At 40.8% G+C, this 20,943-nt stretch overlaps 1 protein-coding gene across 1 annotated transcript in view; it reads right to left on the bottom strand.

Moving 5' to 3' along the window:
• Positions 1–4,490, bottom strand: part of LOC129841938 (NACHT, LRR and PYD domains-containing protein 3-like) — a 28,527-nt gene extending 24,037 nt beyond the window's left edge. The window contains exons 1-4 of the mRNA XM_055910310.1: positions 4,376–4,490; positions 4,008–4,092; positions 3,650–3,878; positions 736–2,533 (exon numbers count right to left, since the gene is read on the bottom strand). Coding sequence (XP_055766285.1) covers positions 736–2,533; positions 3,650–3,878; positions 4,008–4,092; positions 4,376–4,443 — 2,180 coding nt within the window. The 5' untranslated portion in view covers positions 4,444–4,490. The remainder of the gene's footprint in view (positions 1–735; positions 2,534–3,649; positions 3,879–4,007; positions 4,093–4,375) is intronic.
• Between the last annotated feature and the right edge of the window lie 16,453 nt (positions 4,491–20,943).

Below are 20,943 nucleotides of genomic sequence, written 5' to 3'. Positions count from 1 at the left end.
CCTGACCTGTTCACCGGATGTGCAACCTGTCCAAGACCTGCTGTTTTCAACTCTCTAGAGACTGCAGGAGCTGTAGAGATACTCTTAATGATCGGCTATGATCGGCTATGAAAAGCCAACTGACATTTACTCCTGAGGTGCTGACTTCCTGCACCCTCGACAACTACTGTGATTATTATTATTTGACCATGCTGGTCATTTATGATCATTTGAATATCTTGGCCATGTTCTGTTATAATCTCCACCCGGCACAGCCAGAAGAGGACTGGCCACCCCTCATAGCCTGGTTCCTCTCTAGGTTTCTTCCTAAGTTTTGGCCTTTCTAGGGAGTTTTTCCTAGCCACCGTGCTTCTACACCTGCATTGCTTGCTGTTTGGGGTTTTAGGCTGGGTTTCTGTACAGCCCTTTGAGATATCAGCTGATGTACGAAGGGCTATATAAATAAATGTGATTTGATTTGATTTGATCATGACTTCACAAACACATTGTTAAATTAACGAGTAGTGTAGAAGGACAATGGCAGATGCATTTGGTTTATTCTCCCAAACAACATATAGATTCATCTTCCGTCTCCTAGAATTGTATGGTCATAATGTTATACTAATGTGAAAATCAATGCATTTATTCAATATGTTTTTCAATATAATATTATATATGTATTATAATACATATTTTTCTCTAAACTGAATATTTCTTCCTGATAATTTGTTCTTATATATAATTTTATTTACTCACAGAACAACTCTGGAGGCTTTGACCACTGGCAGCAGCCTCAGAAGACCTTCCTCTGATCTGGAGTATTTCTTCAGGTCAAACACATCCAGCTCCTTTTCTGAAGTCAGCAACACAAAGACCAGAGCTGACCACTGTGCAGGTGACAGTTTGGCTTCTGAGAGACTTCCTGAGCTCAGGAAGCTTTGGATCTCCTCCACTAGAGAATGGTCATTCAGTTCATTCAGACAGTGGAACAGATTGATGCTCCTCTCCAGAGAGAGATTCTTCCTTATCTTCTTCTTGATGTACTTGACTGTTTCTTCATGGGTCTGTGAGCTGCTTCTTGTCTTTGTCAGTAGACCTTGTAAGTGCTTCTGATTGGACTCCAGTGAGAGGCCCAGAAGGAAGCGGAGGAAAAGGTCCAGGTTTCCCGTCTCACTTTGTAAGGCTTTATCCACAGCACTCTTGTAGACATTAACTTCAGGCTTGTCTCTGAACAGCGAAGAAAATATACTGGACTTTGTTTGCAGTTTGTCCATAAGATTCTCATTGCTGTTGATGAATGAGAGGAACACATATACAGCAGCCAGAAACTCCTGAATGCTCAGATGAACAAAGCAGTACACCTTGTCCTGGTACAGACCACAATCCTCTTTAAAGAGCTGTGTGTACAATCCTGAGTACACTGAGGCGTCATTGACATCAATGCCAGCCTCCTTCAGGTCTTCTTCATAGAAAATCAGATTGCCATTCACAAGCTGTTGAAAAGCCAGTTTTCCCAGTGACAGAATGCTCTCTTTAATCCAGAGTGGACCTGTCTCTTCTTTCCCAAGATACTTTTCATTCTTCTGTTTGGTATGAAACTCCACAAGGTGTGTGTACATCTCAGTCAGAGTCTTGGGCATCTCTTCTCTCTTATGTTTCAGGATGTGTTCAAGGACTGTTGCAGAAATCCAACAGAAGACTGGAATGTGGCACATGATGTGGAGGCTCCTTGATGTCTTTAAGTGTGAGATGATCCTGCTGGCCATGTCCTCATCACTGAATCTCTTCCTGAAGTACTCCTCCTTCTGTGGGTCATTGAACCCTCGTACCTCTGTCACCTGGTCAACACACCCTGAAGGGATCTTATTGGCTGCTGCAGGTCGGGTAGTTATCCAGAGGAGAGCAGAGGGAAGCAGATTTCCCTTGATGAGATTTGTCAGCAGAACATCCACTGAGGTTGACTCTGTGACGTCCCAACAGATCTTGTTATTCTTGAAGTCTAGGGGCAGTCGGCACTCATCCAGACCATCAAAGATGAACAGAACTTTGTACTTGTTGTAGTTGGAGATTCTTGATTGTTTGGTTTCCATTGAGAAGTGATTGAGAAGTTCAATCAAAGTGTGTTTGTCCCCTTTCAGCAAATTCAGCTCCCGAAAAGGGAATGAAAATACAAATTGGACATCCCGATTTGCTTTTCCTTCAGCCCAGTCCAGAATGAACTTCTGCACAGAGACTGTTTTTCCAATGCCAGCGACTCCCTTTGTCAGCACAGTTCTGATAAGTTTGTATTGTCCAGTTAAGGGTTTGAAGATGTCGTTACATTTGATTGCAGTCTCTGGTCTTGCTTGTTTCCTAGTTGTTGTCTCAATCTGTCTCAGCTCATGTTCATTATTGACCTCTCCTGCTCCACCCTCTGTGATGTAGAGCTCTGTGTAGATCTTATTGAGAAGTGTTGGGTTTCCTTGTTTAGCGATCCCCTCAAATACACATTGAAACTTCTTCTTTAGATTAGATTTGAGTTCACGTTGGCAAATCACAGCAGGATCATCTGAATCTAGAAATAACAGAGGATATTAATATTACGTCTGTTTTAATGCCTACAGTATTGTAGGACTGTTATAAAGTTTTACATTATAATTATTTATTCTCTTAACTGACTGTATAAATGTGTAAATGTTTTCATAATGCTGACTGTGTCAAGTCGGCTCCTTTCCCTGTTCTTATTTTCAATGACGGCCTAGGAACGGTGGGTTAACTGTGTCTTCGGGAGCCGTTCGGCGATCCATTTTTCATATGTCCAGTTGTTTTGTTTTGTCCCATACACACCTGGTTTTCATTCCGTAATCTGTCATGTATTTATTTATTTTTTTACCCCCAATGTTCGTGGTATCCAAATGTTAGTAAATTACTATCTTGTCTCATCGCTACAACTCCCGTACGGGCTCGGAAGAGACGAAGGTCGAAAGCCATGCGTCCTCCGAAGCACAACCCAACCAAGCCGCACTGCTTCTTAACACAGCGCGCCTCCAACCCGGAAGCCAGCCGCACCAATGTGTCGGAGGAAACACTGTGCATCTGGCTCCCTTGGTTAGCGCGCACTGCGCCCGGCCCGCCACAGGTATCGCTGGTGCGTGATGAGACAAGGATATCCCTACCGGCCAAACCCTCCCTAACCCGGACGATGCTAGGCCAATTGTGCGTCGCCCCACGGACCTGCCGGTCGCGGCCGGCTGCGACAGAGAATAAATAATGTATTTAGCCCTCTGTTTCCCATCATGTCTTTGTCTGTGTTGTTTATTGTTATGTGGTTTGTTCAGGCGCATTACTTTTGTTATTTCCGTGGTTTTGGCACTTGTATGTTTTTATTGTGCTGTCTATTTGGAACGGAATTAAAGTGCGCCTGTTTGCTCTCCTGCACCTGACTTTGCCTCCGCTACACACGCTTAACAGACTGATTAAATTATTATTGGTATTATTGATGGTATTATTAATGTTGTCTCTCTCTAAATTAATCACCACAACACATCCCTGCTGCTACTTGATGAGGTCACTAGGTGTTGTGTTAAGGCTGCTACAATATCATTGAGTTACACAGCTACTTTAGCTGTACTTTAGCTACAGCTTTTAAATGTTATAAAACATCATTCAACATGAGTCAGACAGATCTTACATTTCTCCAGTGTGTCAGCAAGCTCCTTCTGGTTCATTTTCCTCAGGACGTGCAGTGTGATCTTCAGAGCCCCCTCTCTGGCACTGCTCTCCTGCTTCTCATCTTCAGCATCGACCACTTCCTTATCCTGCTTCTGACTCTCAAAGCCTTCTGGGAGTTCTGGACTAAGAATCCTCTTGAACATCTTCAGCTCGTTCTTCACAAATGTAATAATATTCTCTTCAAGCAACTGAAATAAATAAAGTAAATAAGTTAAGCAAGAGAAGAAATGCTTTCTCATTAACACATTAATGAATGATTGACAGATCAACTTTACTTGAGGTAAACAAAAACAAATGTACATAACAGGATCACATACACTGAATATGGAGGCCAGGTCTGTTTGATGACTCTGGGAAGACTGACCACTGAGAATCTCTGACTCTGATCTCTCCTGTTGGTTTCTGTGGACAAAACATGAGATTACATCTCCTCATCCAGGGAGCGCGCGCACACACACACACACACACACACACACACACACACACACACACACACACACACACACACACACACAGGGAGGGAATATTGTGTTTGTTTAATATTGTTTTAGGACTATGAAAATGGACAAAAGGATTAGCCTATGGATTATGAAGACAAGCAAAATAAATGGGGAAATGGGAGAGGAGAAATGACTAGAGACAGTGTTGTTTAACTCACTGTCCATGACCCATGAGTTCTTCTTACCTTTGTTCAGTAGAAAAGTCTCCCTCTCTAAAGTTTATAGGACGACTCATAGACCAGTCACTCTTCATGGACACACAGCTGGGTACAGGGGAGGCTGGTCTCTCCTGCTTTATTGGTCTTCAACACAACAGAGACAAACATTACATCTCTCATCTACTCTGAGCTCAGATCGGGAAAACATAAGAGTTTCATTCCAAAACGTTATTTGTTAATTTTCAGAAATGTTTGTAAATTAGCTTTTATTGTTTAAAGACATTTTGAAAGATACTGGTGTGTTTTTTCACTATCTAATCATGGCATGGGGTTGTTCAATAATATATATCTGTCTCACTCTCAGAGAAATCAGTAGAACTGCTAGGTTTTACACAGTAATAATATATCTGCCTGACTCTCAAATGTGACCTACTGGCTCGATTCAGTCTTGTTTAGCAAAATTTGCAAGGGTGTTTTTTTACATTGGATATAAGTAGAGACTGAGGGATAGAAAATAGTATATCATACACTACAGTTGAGGAACAATGGGAAAGTTGCTCATTCTGCTTTGAAAGTTGATTAACTTGTAGCCTCACGTTTGAGAAAATGGCCTTTGAATGTTTCGGTACCTACTGGAGAGCTCTTCTTTGTCTACAGGGCTGTTACTTTGGCAGATAATGTCACCCATCTAAATACATTGTTTATATTTAATTAACTAAATGTATGGTGTTTTGGTTTAAGTATGTTTCATTGTTAATAAGTTAAAATATGTGGTCATTTCATGGTTGTCAGTGGTAAAATGATCTAGAAAATTTTATATTTTGCAATTCTGAGTAATTACTACTTTAGTAGGCTGGACAGATTATATTTTTAACAATTCTTTTTTCTAATAAAAAGTAGTTCATTGCAACCGCGGTGGAGCCCAGTTTCATAATATTTCCATATATCCCAGCTGCCTGCCGTAGTTTGGAAGTAATCACGAAAAAACAGGCCTTATTTTAGGGCATTTTTCACCCTGCCAGCTCCTATTAGTTTTATTGAACACCGTGGCACCAACTCACCTTCTCAACGTTCTAATATCAGTTTATTGTACTATGTCACAATGGCAGCTTCGCTATAGTTGGCAATGGAGACGTGCTCACGTTGTTTATAGTTAAAATGTAAACAACAACAAATGACTCATGTTACTCTGGGGTCGTCCCATTGTTTGCTATAGGGAAAATGGGTATGTCTGTCTATTTTGCCAAATATCTCGCAATGTGTATATTTAGATTTTTAAAATTGGACACCATTTTAGTCTTTCTAAGGCTGGCCAGTGTATCTCATTGTCATCAAACGCCAGAAATTTATTTTGCCCTTGGAACGCTGAGCTCCCCCCATTGATTTCCTATGGAGAAGGAGCTGTCCCCCAGCTACACCACCACCGGCCCAGACACAGAGCTTCTACAGGACCAGATCAACCAGTGGAATGCTGAGCTCCCCCCATTGATTTCCTATGGAGAAGCATGCTGGTATATTTCGCCAAATATCTCCCAATGTGTATATTTAGATTGTTAGATCATGAGAATCTCCTCTTTCGAATGATGGATTATGAAGGCTGGACAGTGTATCTCGTTGTCATCAAACGCAAAACCAGAAATAGTCAGAAGTTGACATTTTTTCCCTACGTCCTCGTTATGCAGACATAGGCACACTTGGCACCATCGAGGTGCGGATGTTAACTTTCTACACGAGTTGTTATATTTCAGTTTCGTCCTAAAAACAGATTGTTGGGTAAAATAAAGAGGGATTCATTTTTTGGTGCCATTTAGGCTAAATGGAATTCCAAGCTTCACTCCAGTCAAAACAGGCTCTGCGAACGTTCGATTCCATTCATTTGCTATGGGCTCGCACTAGTGTTCCAGCTTAGCATCACTCCAGTCAAAACAGGCTCTGCGGCCGTTTTCTCAGCCTTGGGTGAACTTTGACTCGTTCTATTGTCCAGCTTAACTTTAGTAAGGAATTACACATTATTCAGTACTACTGCAGTTGCTATATAATTCCAATGGATGGCAGCATAAGACCACAAATGACATTTCAGTAGATTAGTTTAGTCTCCTCCCTGGATACACCACCACTCCCCCTCACAGGAAAACTCCTGTGCGCTTCTTTCTGTCCCTTTCCACACTGCTAACGCAAGAGGAAGGACTGAAAAGGCATTTAACAGATTACTGTGAAGTAATATAAATATGATTCATGGTTATTATTGCCTGTTTTTATGCTCATGTTTTGAAATTATACTGAACATTAATTCAGTCGAGAAAAACGTATTTTCCTTGCATATTCATTGTCAAATTCATCAACCAGCATCGACCCACTCTGCCTTCTCGAGCAAATGAGGGGCATGTTGAGGTAAATTTACTAACAGTGAGGATTTCATTATGTCATTTATTGGTGAGCTGGCAGACGCACTCTCATCTTTTCTTTTCCGAGGTTGTTACCTCGCAATATCAGATATTAAGATGATTTTTTATAATGCATGTATACTGAGGTTCTGACTAGTGATTATTTACAATACCTGCTAGTCACTATTTTTTGCTCTCCCAAAAGCAACACAGCCCTAATACAAGATATATAGCTAACTAAAGTAATGTGTGACCATTTTAGAAAATCATGGGACATATAGTCTGTGGTTGCATGCTATTTTATGTCAATCATATTGCTGCTTGTAGTCTATAACTGATGCTTCATGGTCTTATGCTGCCATCTATTGGAAATATTTAGCAATTAAAGTTATTAATTCACTTACAGACATTGGTGAGGCAGCTGAGAAAGTAAAAAAATATCATGTGTCCAACCTACTTGAGTCGCCCCGAAAATAATATTCAAAAGGTTGGTCCATGGACACAGAGCATATTATTAGTAGATTTGGATAGAAAACACTCTGAAATTTCTAAAACAGTTTGAATGATGTCTGTGAGTATAACAGAACTCATATGGCAGGCGAAAACCTGAGAAAAATCCAACCAGGAAGTGGGAAATCCGAGGTTTGTAGGTTTTCAACTCATTGCCTATCGAATATACATTGTCTTTGGGGTCATATTGCACTTCCTAACGCTTCCAGTAGATGTCAACAGTCTTTAGAACCTTGTTTGAGGCTTCTAATGTGAAGTGGGGGCTAATAAGAGCTGTTTGAGCCAGGTGTCCGGCAGAATGCCATGAGCTGATCACGCGTGCACACGTGAGAGCGACCTGCGTTCCATTACATTTCTAAAGACAAAGGAATTGTCTGGTTGGAACATTATTGAAGATTTAAATTAAAAACATCATAAAGATTGATTCTATACATTGTTTGACATGTTTCTACGAACTGTAATATAACTTTTTTGACTTTTCGTCTGAACTTTCGACTGGACTTACCTTGCCTCGTGAGTTTGGATTTATGAACTAAACGCGCTAACAAAAGGAGGTATTTGGACATAAATGATGGACTTTATAGAACAAAACAAACATTTATTGTGGAACTGGGATTCCTGGGAGTGCATTCTGATGAAGATCATCAAAGGTAAGTGAAGATTTATAACGCTATTTCTGACTTTTACTGACTCCACAACATGACGGGTATCTGTATGGCTTGATTTTGTGTCTGAGCGCTGTACTCAGATTATTGCATGGTTTGTTTCTTCCGTAAAGCTTTTTTGAAATCTGACACAGCGGTTGCCTTAAGGAGAAGTTTATCTAAATATCCATGTTTAAAATACTTGTATCTTTTATCAATGTTTATTATGAGTATTTCTGTAAATTGATGTGGCTCTCTGCAAATTCGCCGGATGTTTTCGAGGCACAACATTACTGAACATAACGCGCAAATGTAAAATCCAAAGATTTTTGGATATAGATATGAACTTTATCGAACAAAACATACATGTATTGTGTAACATGAAGTCCTATGAGTGTCATCTGATGAAGATGATCAAAGGTTAGTGAATATTTTTTTCTCTATTTCTGCTTTTTGTGACTCCTGTCTTTGGCTGGAAAATGGCTGTATGTGTTTTTGTGACCAAGTGCTGACCTAACATAATCATATGGTGTGCTTTCGCTGTTAAGCCTTTTTGAAATCGGACATGATGGGTAGATTAACAATAAGTCAAGCTTTAATTTGGTGTATTGCACTTGTGAATGTATGAAAGTTAAATATTTCGAAAATATATTTTTGAATTTCGCGCTCTGCCTTTTCAGCGGATGTTGTCGAGGGGTTCCGCTAGCCAACAACAAGTTAACAAGTTAAACACTAAAGTTACCGTCCATCTAGTGAAGAGAGGAGAACCGGACAGAGGTAGCCAGCATCCGCCAACGAGAGAGGGAGGATAGGATAACTAGGATGCTGCTGGTATAGTAGCTAGCTAGCTTACCTAGCTGTACCAACTAGCTTGGCTAGCTAGCAGGTCGTTCGTCTGTCCCTCGTCTCGATGATGATGACGAATCCGGTGAACCACAAAATGAAACAAGAATAGCGAGTGAAACGGATCTGACTACACTTATCCTGTCCCTGACCATTAAGCAAAAAGCAAATTGACCAATAATATTTGGCGTTTCAACACTGTAACAAACTCCGTCGTTATTCCCCAAGAGCACCTCAGCCAACTCTGCGCGTAACCGGACAATATGCTTGGCGCCACACCGTACGTGGACAGTTCTGTACGGGGACGCGGACAGTTCTGTACGGGGACGCGGACAGTTCTGTGCGGGGACGCGGACAGTTCTGTACGGGGACGCGGACAGTTCTGTACGTGGACGCGGACAGTTCCAGAACGCGGACATGAGCAGTGCAACACAATCAACTAAACCCAGTCTTTACAGTGGGTTACATTAGTAATATTCATTTTTTATTATTATATTAAAGAAACATTCTAAGTTTTTTTTAAACAATATTTTGAGATCTGGGCCCATATCGCCAAAGTGTCTCAGAGTAGAAAATTGGTCGTATAAGTGCTGAGAATAAAGGCATTTTACACTTATGGGTAGAAATTAAAGCTATGCATGAAGTCTCTAGTCCCACCTAGTCAGCAGATATTTTGGACACCTCGTGAGCTGTCCTAAGTAGTTAAGAGTTAACAGCAGGTGTCTTGATAATACTATAGAATCATGCAGTGAGTCAGTGGTTCCTGCGCCACATGTAATTGCTTTGTAGTAGTTAAAAATAATGTTTAAATATTTCTATATGATCAATCCATACATAATATAGACCTACATTACATGCAACAGTAGGTCTTGTGCTTTTTGCAATGATTTATGTATAATACTTATGAATAACAAGTGATACCATGTATGTACCTAAAGCATTTTGTCTTCATTTTGGCAGATTAACTCATGTTTATTTCTGAAGATTAACTCAAGGTTTTTGCTGAGCGGCTAAGGAGTTGGAGCTGTGGCTGAACGGTGGCTTGTTCGAATCCCTGGCCGGCGCTGGAAAAAACAGGCGGAATTGATCTGACCACTGGAGGCCTGCTGGGTTCACATCCTCAAAACATGAACCTTTTGTTGATCAGAACTCTAGAGGTTCTTCTTCACTGAACCAAAACATATATATAACTTTTAGTGGTTCCATATATTAAGGAAGTGATAGAAGCCTTTTTGGTTCTATAAGGAACCTTCTTTTCTAAGAGTGTATAATAAACACGTTTTTCTTTTGATTATTTAATTATCTACATCATGTTATTTCAAGTTCTCCCTTTGGAGCACAACATCACGTTGTTAAAAAATAATCCTAAATTGGGCGTGGCTATAAATTGGGCAATTGAAGGTATCTAGGGTGTAATATGTGTTCGATGAAAATGAACATTGTAGGCAACATTATTGGCAAGGGACTTGATGCTACTATGCCAAAGATATTTAGAGTTGTTAAACGGGTGTGAAGAGTGTGTTGATATAACGGTAATATTGTCCAAATTCTGCTTGTAACAACGATCAGAATTGATTAAAAAAATATGCATTCCATTATATTAGTCAATAATTAAGAGTAGGAAAAGTGGTCGTGTCGTGAAAATTCTATCAAATGTCTTACATTGCAACGAGTACAGTCAGGGTGCCGTGGAACCCCTGCAGTACCTCCACAGACCCCGGATTGAGAACCCCTGCAGTACCTCCACAGACCCCGGATTGAGAACCCCTGCAGTACCCCCACAGACCCCGGATTGAGAACCCCTGCAGTACCTCCACAGACCCCGGATTGAGAACCCCTGCAGTACCTCCACAGACCCCGGATTGAGAACCCCTGCAGTACCTCCACAGACCCCGGATTGAGAACCCCTGCAGTACCTCCACAGACCCCGGATTGAGAACCCCTGCAGTACCTCCACACACCCTGGATTGAGAACCATTGCAGTACTTCCACAGACCCCGGATTGAGAACCCCTGCAGTACCTCCACAGACCCCGGATTGAGAACCCCTGATTTAGCAGATGCTCTTATCCAGAGAGATTTACAGTAAGTGCATTCATCTTAAAATAGATATTTATTTTGGAAATAAACGTAATAAATTCTTCATAAAATTGTCATCTTACCTCTTAGCTTTGGTGTCATGTCCCCCAGACAGATGCATTTTAGAGGCAGGGCCCCCCTCCTCTCTCTTCCCAGAGAGACTCATTTTAGAGGCAGGGCCCCCCTCCTCTCTCTCCCCAGAGAGACTCATTTTAGAGGCAGGGCTCCCTCCTCTCTCTTCCCAGAGAGACTCATTTTAGAGCACTGACCCCTAAACAGAGATCCAACATGTTGGTTGTGATTAACACAGTGACAACTAAACAGAGATCCAACATGTTGGTTGTGGTTAACACAGTGACAACTAAACAGAGATCCAACATGTTGGTTGTGGTTAACACAGTGACAACTAAACAGAGATCCAGCATGTTGGTTGTGGTTAACACGGTGACAACTAATTATTGAATGTCAACTGTTCTCATGAATTCATTATCTCTTTGATAAATAAAACATCTACTAACAGATAATTATATAAATATATAAATTATACATTTACTAACAGACATAGAAACAGTCAGGTGATTTAATGCATCACATGAACATGTAGTTGTGACATTTCATCTCCATGGTAACTGTCAATCATAATAATAAGTCACTGTTTGTTAAGGTAGTTCTAGACAGTACAGCAACAACAATAATAATAATAATAATAATAATAATAACAATAATAATAATAATAAGTCACTGTTTGTTAAGGTAGTTATAGACAGTACAGCAACAATAATAATAATAATAATATGTCACTGTTTGTTAAGGTAGTTATAGACAGTACAGCAACAATAATAATAATAATAATAATAATAATAATAATAATAATAATAATAAGTCACTGTTTGTTAAGGTAGTTATAGACAGTACAACAATAATAATAATAATAATAATAATAATAAGTCACTGTTTGTTAAGGTAGTTATAGACAGTACAACAATAATAATAATAATAATAATAATAATAAGTCACTGTTTGTTAAGGTAGTTATAGACAGTACAGCAACAATAATAATAATAATAATAATAATAAGTCACTGTTTGTTAAGGTAGTTCTAGACAGTACAGCAACAATAATAATAATAATAATAATAATAATGAGTCACTGTTTGTTAAGGTAGTTCTAGACAGTACAGCAACACAAGGTCATGTCTCACCATTAATTATATTAATTAAAAGAAGGCTGTTTATTGTCTTTCAATCTGTTATTTTCTAAATGTATCTGAGAATGTAGACAGAAGGGCTAAAACAGACATGATTGATCTGAGGGGGAAATCATTGATCCATTCAGAAAGGTTTGCAACAAGTAAGAGATTTTATATTATGTAAAGTAGACTAGGTTATAATGTATAATAGAGGGTTGTTAGTGATATGTAGATGTTATATTATGTAAAGTAGACTAGGTTATAATGTATAATAGTGGATTGTTAGTGATATGTAGATGGTATATTATGTAATGTAGACTAGGTTATAATGTATAGTAGTGGGTTGTTAGTGATATGTAGATGTTATATTATGTAAAGTAGACTAGGTTATAATGTATAATAGTGGGTTGTTAGTGATATGTATATGTTATATTATGTAAAGTAGACTAGGTTATAATGTATAATAGTGGGTTGTTAGTGATATGCAGATCAGGTATATACCTCGGCTATAGCCTACATATCATAGATGACCAGTCTAAACCTGTTCAGATCAGTTCACATAATGTTATAGTCCTACCAGTAGCAGGACAGAGAATGTACTGTATATAACCTACATATCATAGATGACCAGACTAAACCTGTTCAGATCAGTTCACAGAGACCAACAGGTTTGTCATCATGATAAGTGATCATAGCCTTATAATAGTTTGTAGGTGATTATAGCTCCAACCTACTCTGACTATTGAATGTCTGACGTCGACCTAACCTTATAATAGTTTGTAGGTAGCCTAGACCTACAGTACGAGAGTCTGCCCGTCTTTCCTACATACCAACACATTTATTTAATGTTACAGAGAAATATGTGCCACAGTTTCAACAGCCATTTTGTAACTGCGTAGGCTACAAACATACTTTTAATTTCATATGAGGAAATCACATAACTTACAGTCACTGGTGCAGCCGCCTGTTTTCTGGCAGATGAAGTAGCTTTCATAGACAACTCATTCAACCAGCCTAAACAACAGTAAATAAAAGATGTCAAACGGTCAAAGGAGAATACATGAAAGACAGGTATTTGCTACAGATGTAGGATATTAATTTGAGACAGTTTACTACAGCATAAAAATTATGTGGATTATAATTAACATTTTAAAGTGGAAAGTGGAAATGACAAACTTCAGAAGCCTTTTAAAACATCAAATACACTACAAATTTTAGTTTTCCTGCAACAGAGTGATCAATTTCAGATCCTACATCTGTACAGAGATGATGTCTTAATCTGAAAAAGGCAGTTTGAGTTAGTATCGATGAAGTTACAACTGTCAGCTGCTGTAAACCTAAGTGATTGGATGTTATAGACCCCCATCTGAAAATGTTCTTCCCCGTGCTTATAGCTTTTAGCTCTATGCTCACTCTACCTAGTTCAATATAATGTTGTACGTAAACTTTGTGCAAACTCCACCGCCTGTATCCTGTCTCTTAATGTTTTCTATCACTAGCAGCACCATGTCACCATGTTAAATAATGTGAACAGATGATCTCAACTCTGAGGAGATGTCATTGTGATGTCATTTACTACATGTCAACCTGTTGATAAAAGAACCCAGAACTCTGAGGAGATGTCATTGTGATGTCATTTACTACATGTCAACCTGTTGATAAAAGAACCCAGAACTCTGAGGAGATGTCATTGTGATGTCATTTACTACATGTCAACCTGTTGATCAAAGAACCCAGAACTCTGAGGAGATGTCATTGTGATGTCATTTACTCCATGTCAACCTGTTGATCAAAGAGGCTGAACCCAGAACTCTGAGGAGATGTCATTGTGATGTCATTTACTACATTTCAACCTGTTGATAAAATAAGGCTGAACCCAGAACTCTAAATCAACACTTACTGATATTATCCTGACATCCTTTACCTCATATTATTGTATCTCTTTGTTCAACAGGTTGTATATGATATTATTATTGTTGATAAAAGAGGCTGAACCCAGAAGACAACTCTAAATCAACACTTACTGATATTATCCTGACATCCTTTACCTCATATTATTGTGTCTCTTTGTTCAACGAATGTCGGGCAGCCTATGCTCTGAATGTAGTTGAAAACAGTGGGCAGGGAAGTTAACACCCTACGTATTGCACCAATAGGGTTAACCCACATGGTGGGAATTGTTACCTGGCTCACATAAGAGCATGTCTCAGACACCAATGTAGCAAACAGTGGGGCAGGGAAGCGAACCCAGGTTGCATGTGTTAAAGGCAAACAACCTACGCATCGCGCCATTGGCACCAATTGGGTTACTTGGTTGGAATTGTGACGTGGCTCATATAGTGAGGATCACTACACTATAGAGGACCTATGATCCAATTACATTATCATATGAAATGTAGAGGATCACTACACTATAGAGGACCTATGATCCAATTACATTATCATATGAAATGTAGAGGATCACTACACTATAGTGGAACTATGGTACAATTACATTATCATATGAAATGTAGAGGATCACTACACTATAGAGGAACTATGATACAATTACATTATCATATGAAATGTAGAGGCTCACTACACTATAGAGGACCTATGGTACAATTACATTATCATATGAAATGTAGAGGCTCACTACACTATAGAGGACCTATGGTACAATTACATTATCATATGAAATGTAGAGGATCTATGATACAATTACATTATCATATGAAATGTAGAGGATCACTACACTATAGTGGAACTATGATACAATTACATTATCATATGAAATGTAGAGGCTCACTACACTATAGAGGACCTATGGTACAATTACATTATCATATGAAATGTAGAGGATCACTACACTATAGAGGAACTATGATACAATTACATTATCATATGAAATGTAGAGGATCACTACACTATAGAGGAAGTATGATACAATTACATTATCATATGAAATGTAGAGGATCACTACACTATAGTGGAACTATGATACAATTACATTATCATATGAAATGTAGAGGATCACTACACTATAGAGGAACTATGGTACAATTACATTATCATATGAAATGTTAAATGTAGTACTATAATATCTGAATATTGATGTATTGAATTTGACTTGACCAGGTCCAGTCAGCTCCATGTTGTTTGATTAAACTGACACCAACCTGTCTCAGTAGAAGTAGACTGTTAGGAGTGTTTTACTTCACTATATTCACTATATCACTATATTAACATTACACCATACATTTAATTTATCTACTGTTAGGAGTGTTTTACTTCACTATACTAACATTACACCATACATTTAATTTATCTACTGTTAGGAGTGTTTTCCTTCACTATACTAACATTACACCATACATTTAATTTATCTACTGTTAGGAGTGTTCTACTTCACTATACTAACATTACACCATACATTTAATTTATCTACACACTTTACAATAATCCCTGGCAGGATTCTTACCTTGTAGCCTGAATTCACACACAGAACATGTCAAGTCATTGAGATATTTTCTGTTCTGCTCTGTATTTTCTTACGGGTGAGGTCTGAGCTGGAATGTGAAGCTAACTGAAGCTGGCTATTTTTAGAAAACCAGTATATCAAGCCTGTATCATAGTACGTTCAGGTTTCAGCATCAGGCAGGTATAAACATGCCGAGTCGTAGGCTACAACCTGGGTTGTATTCATTAGTTTACTCCACAGCCAACAGTTTTAAAATGTTACAGAAACAGTTTACTCCAAACTCTGTACAACGTGACCTAAACAGTTTCTGTTGCCAAACATTTTGCTACGATGGGCACTAATGAATACACACAACCTGTTTTGAGGAAGTGTAATTTGTTGTTAGGCTTTCCACAATATTTATTTGTCTCTTTCACACAACATACCTTCCTGAGTGAAAAGCTTTAACAGTAGATTAGAAAGAGAAAATGTTTGTTTGTTGCTTGTTGTGTTTTAAGTCTGTTTTGAGAAGACAAGTCTATAGACCTATGATACAGTACACTCTTAGAATAAAGGGTTCCAAACGGGTCCTCCGGCTGTCCCCATAGGAGATTATTTTGGGATCCAGGAGAACCCTTCTGGCTTCCATGTAGAACCCTCTGTGGAAAGGGTTCTGTATGGAACCCAAAAGGGTTCTACCTAGTACCCAAAAGGGTTCTACAAAGGGTTCTCCTATGAGGACAGCCAAATAACCCTTTTAGATTCTAGATAGTGTAGGAGCAATCACCCTGGGGCACACAGATGGGCACAGAATGAATTCACCCCACGCATCTAATTAATATCGAAAACATTTTAAGGAGAGTAGGACTATTATAACACTGTCCACCAAAAATACCATCAACTATATGAATACACATAACAATATCATCAACTATATTAATACACATAACAATATCATCAACTATATGAATACACATAACAATATCATCAACTATATGAATACACATAACAATATCATCAACTATATGAATACACATAACAATATCATCAACTATATGAATACACATAACAATATCATCAACTATATGAATACACATAACAATATCATCAACTATATGAATACACATAACAATATCATCAACTATATGAATACACATAACAATATCATCAACTATATGAATACACATATCAATATCATCAACTATATGAATACACATAACAATATCATCAACTATATGAATACACATAACAATATCATCAACTATATGAATACACATAACAATATCATCAACTATATGAATACACATAACAATATCATCAACTATATGAATACACATAACAATATCATCAACTATATGAATACACATAACAATATCATCAACTATATGAATACACATAACAATATCATCAACTATATGAATACACATAACAATATCATCAACTATATGAATACACATAACAATATCATCAACTATATGAATACACATAACAATATCATCAACTATATGAATACACATAACAATATCATCAACTATATGAATACACATAACAATATCATCAACTATATGAATACACATAACAATCGTCGTCTTACCTTTTATCTCTCAATAGAAACAGAGTCTGAATGATCATTCGGTCGTCGAAAGTTACTTTTGTTTGCTCTGCTCATTTACATATCAGGTTCTGCCTGTTCTCTCTCCCCTCCCTCTCTCTTTACAGCTCTTACAATGTGCCTTGGAATACATTCTACAACTGTCTGGTACTCTATTAGAGGGATGAAAATTCATAATTTGGTGTTTGGCTGGTGGAAAACACTGTTTCAGGTGCCACTTCAGAATCTCCCAAAAGAGTTGAATTGTGTTGAGACCTGGTGACTGAGACATGACATGTTGTGTTGAGACCTGGTGACTGAGACATGGCATATTGTGTTGAGACCTGGTGACTGAGACATGACATATTGTGTTGAGACCTGGTGACTGAGACATGACATATTGTGTTGAGACCTGGTGACTGAGACATGACATATTGTGTTGAGACCTGGTGACTGAGACATGACATATTGTGTTGAGACCTGGTGACTGAGACATGGCATATTGTGTTGAGACCTGGTGACTGAGACATGACATATTGTGTTGAGACCTGGTGACTGAGACCTGGTGACTGAGACATGACATATTGTGTTGAGACCTGGTGACTGAGACATGGCATATTGTGTTGAGACCTGGTGACTGAGACATGGCATATTGTGTTGAGACCTGGTGACTGAGACATGACATATTGTGTTGAGACCTGGTGACTGAGACCTGGTGACTGAGACATGACATATTGTGTTGAGACCTGGTGACTGAGACATGGCATATTGTGTTGAGACCTGGTGACTGAGACATGCCATATTGTGTTGAGACCTGGTGACTGAGACATGACATACTGTAAAACATCAGCAAGTTGAGTAGTTTTCATCACTGAAGCTCCTGCCAAACGCGCCCCAACAATCACCAATCGTCAAGCTCTTCCCGAACAGGGTCACTGTCTCTCCTGGTTGCAGCTCCTCTCTCCCCAGGGTTAGCAGCTCCTCTCTCTCCCCAGGGCTAGCAGCTCCTCTCTCTCTCCAGGGGTAGCAGCTCCTCTCTCCCCAGGGGTAGCAGCTCCTCTCTCTCCAGGGGTAGCAGCTCCTCTCTCCCCAGGGGTAACAGCTCCTCTCTCCCCAGGGGTAGCAGCTCCTCTCTCCCCAGGGGTAGCAGCTCCTCTCTCCCCAGGGGTAGCAGCTCCTCTCTCTCCCCAGGGGTAGCAGCTCCTCTCTCCCCAGGGGTAACAGCTCCTCTCTCCCCAGGGGTAGCAGCTCCTCTCCCCAGGGGTAGCAGCTCCTCTCCCCAGGGGTAGCAGCTCCTCTCCCCAGGGGTAGCAGCTCCTCTCCCCAGGGGTAGCAGCTCCTCTCTCCCCAGGGGTAGCAGCTCCTCTCTCCCCAGGGGTAGCAGCTCCTCTCTCTCCCCAGGGGTAGCAGCTCCTCTCTCCCCAGGGGTAGCAGCTCCTCTCTTCCCAGGGGTAGCAGTTCCTCTCTCCCCAGGGGTAGCAGCTCCTCTCTCCCCAGGGTAGCAGCTCCTCTCTCCCCAGGGGTAGCAGCTCCTCTCTCCCCAGGGGTAGCAGCTCCTCTCTCTCCCCAGGGGTATCAGCTCCTCTCTCCCCAGGGGTAGCAGCTCCTCTCTCCCCAGGGGTAGCAGCTCCTCTCTCCCCAAGGGTAGCAGCTCCTCTCTCCCCAGGTGTAGCAGCTCCTCTCCCCAGGGGTAGCAGCTCCTCTCTCCGCAGGGGTAGCAGCTCCTCTCTCCCCAGGGGTAGTAGCTCCTCTCTCTCCAGGGGTAGCAGCTCCTCTCTCCCCAGGGGTAGCAGCTCCTCTCTCTCCCCAGGGGTAGCAGCTCCTCTCTCCCCAGGGGTAGCAGCTCCTCTCTCCCCAGTGGTAGCAGCTCCTCTCTCCCCAGGGGTAGCAGCTCCTCTTTCCCCAGGGGTAGCAGCTCCTCTCTCCCCAGGGGTAGCAGCTCCTCTCTCTCCCCAGGGGTAGCAGCTCCTCTCTCCCCAGGGGTAGCAGCTCCTCTCTCCCCAGGGTTAGCAGCGCCTCTCTCCCCAGGGGTAGCAGCTCCTCTCTCCCCAGGGGTAGCAGCTCCTCTCTCCCCAGGGGTAGCAGCTCCTCTCTCCCCAGGGGTAGCAGCTCCTCTCTCCCCTAGGATTTGAAGACATTGGTGGCTTAGCCCATAGCCAGTACAGTGGTCCGGGAGGGAATTTCCAGCTAAACCCATGAATACAACACCAGTGTTTTGCCAAATACCCTCAACATCTTCAAACAGACTCTGACCTGTCCAATGAGCCAAACCAATGAAATAATCCCACATTACCCGAACACACACACACTCACACACACACACACACACACACACACACTCACACAGACACAAACTCACAAACAGACACACACTCACTCACTCACACAGACACAAACTCACAAACACACACACACACACACAAACAGTGCAGTATTTAGAATCCCTATAGCAGCATTAAGTAATACAGTCTACTGTGTGCTCTCCCCTCCCCTCCTTGGTGTCTCCGTCTCTTGTCTGGTGTCTCTCTCCATTATATCCTGTTCTTCTGTTGTTGTCTCTGTGTCTTGTCTGGTGTCTCTCTAAATCATATCCTATTCTTCTGTTGCTGTCTCTGTGTCTTGTCTGGTGTCTCTCTCCATCATATCCTATTCTTCTGTTTCTGTCTCTGTGTCTTGTCTGGTGTCTCTCTCCATCATGTCCTGTTCTTCTGTTGTTGTCTCTGTGTCTTGTCTGGTGTCTCTCTCCATCATATCCTATTCTTCTGTTTCTGTCTCTGTGTCTTGTCTGGTGTCTCTCTCCATCATATCCTATTCTTCTGTTGTTGTCTCTGTGTCTTGTCTGGTGTCTCTCTCCATCATATCCTATTCTTCTGTTGCTGTCTCTGTGTCTTGTCTGGTGTCTCTCTCCATCATATCCTATTCTTCTGTTTCTGTCTCTGTGTCTTGTCTGGTGTCTCTCTCCATAACCAGAACAATTGGTGAGGGTTAGGCCTACTACAATACAACATTCAAAACATTAAAACACAACTACTTAACTAGCCTGTTCAACCTCTCTTTCGTATTGTCTGAGATCCCTAAAGACTGGAAAGCTGCCGCGGTCATCCCCCTCTTCAAATGGGGTGACACTCTAGACCCAAACTGTTACAGACCAATATCTATCCTACCTTGCCTTTCTAAAGTTTTCAAAAGCCAAGTTAACAAACAGATCACCGACCATTTCGAATTCCACCGTACCTTCTCCGCTATGCAATCCGGTTTCCGAGCTGGTCACGGGTGCACCTCAGTCACGCTCAAGGTACTAAACGATATCATAACCGCCATCGATAAAAGACAATACCGTGCAGCCGTATTCATCGACCTGGCCAAGGCTTTCGACTCTGGCATTCTTATCTGTCACGACTTCCGCCGAAGTCGGTTCCTCTCCTTGTTCGGGCGGCGTTCGGCGGTCGATGTCACCGGCTTTCTAGCCACCGCCGATCCACTTTTCATTTTCCATTTGTTCTGTCTTTGTCTCACACACCTGGCTTCACTCAACCAATTACTTGTTGATTATTTAACCCTCTGTTCCCCATGTTGTGTTTGTGAGTGATTGTTTATTGTAATTCGGTCCGTCTTTGTGGGCTCATAATGTTACTTTGTATATTTGTCTTTTTGAGTAAAGTACGTTGATTACTCAATTCTGCTGTCCTGCGCCTGACTCTCTACACCAGCTACACAAAGGACCCTTAAATTATCGGCAGACTCAACAGCCTTGGTTTCTCAAATGACTGCCCTGCCTGGTTCACCATCAACTTCTCAGATAGAGTTCAATGTGTCAAATTGGAGGGCCTGTTGTCCGAACCTCTGGCAGTCTCTATGGGGGTGGCACAGGGTTCAATTTTCGTGCCGACTCTTTTCTCTGTATTCATCAATGATGT

This window comes from Salvelinus fontinalis, unplaced genomic scaffold, assembly GCF_029448725.1.
Source record: "Salvelinus fontinalis isolate EN_2023a unplaced genomic scaffold, ASM2944872v1 scaffold_0004, whole genome shotgun sequence".
NCBI lineage: Eukaryota > Metazoa > Chordata > Actinopteri > Salmoniformes > Salmonidae > Salvelinus > Salvelinus fontinalis.
This window is presented reverse-complemented; position numbering and strand designations above follow the sequence as displayed.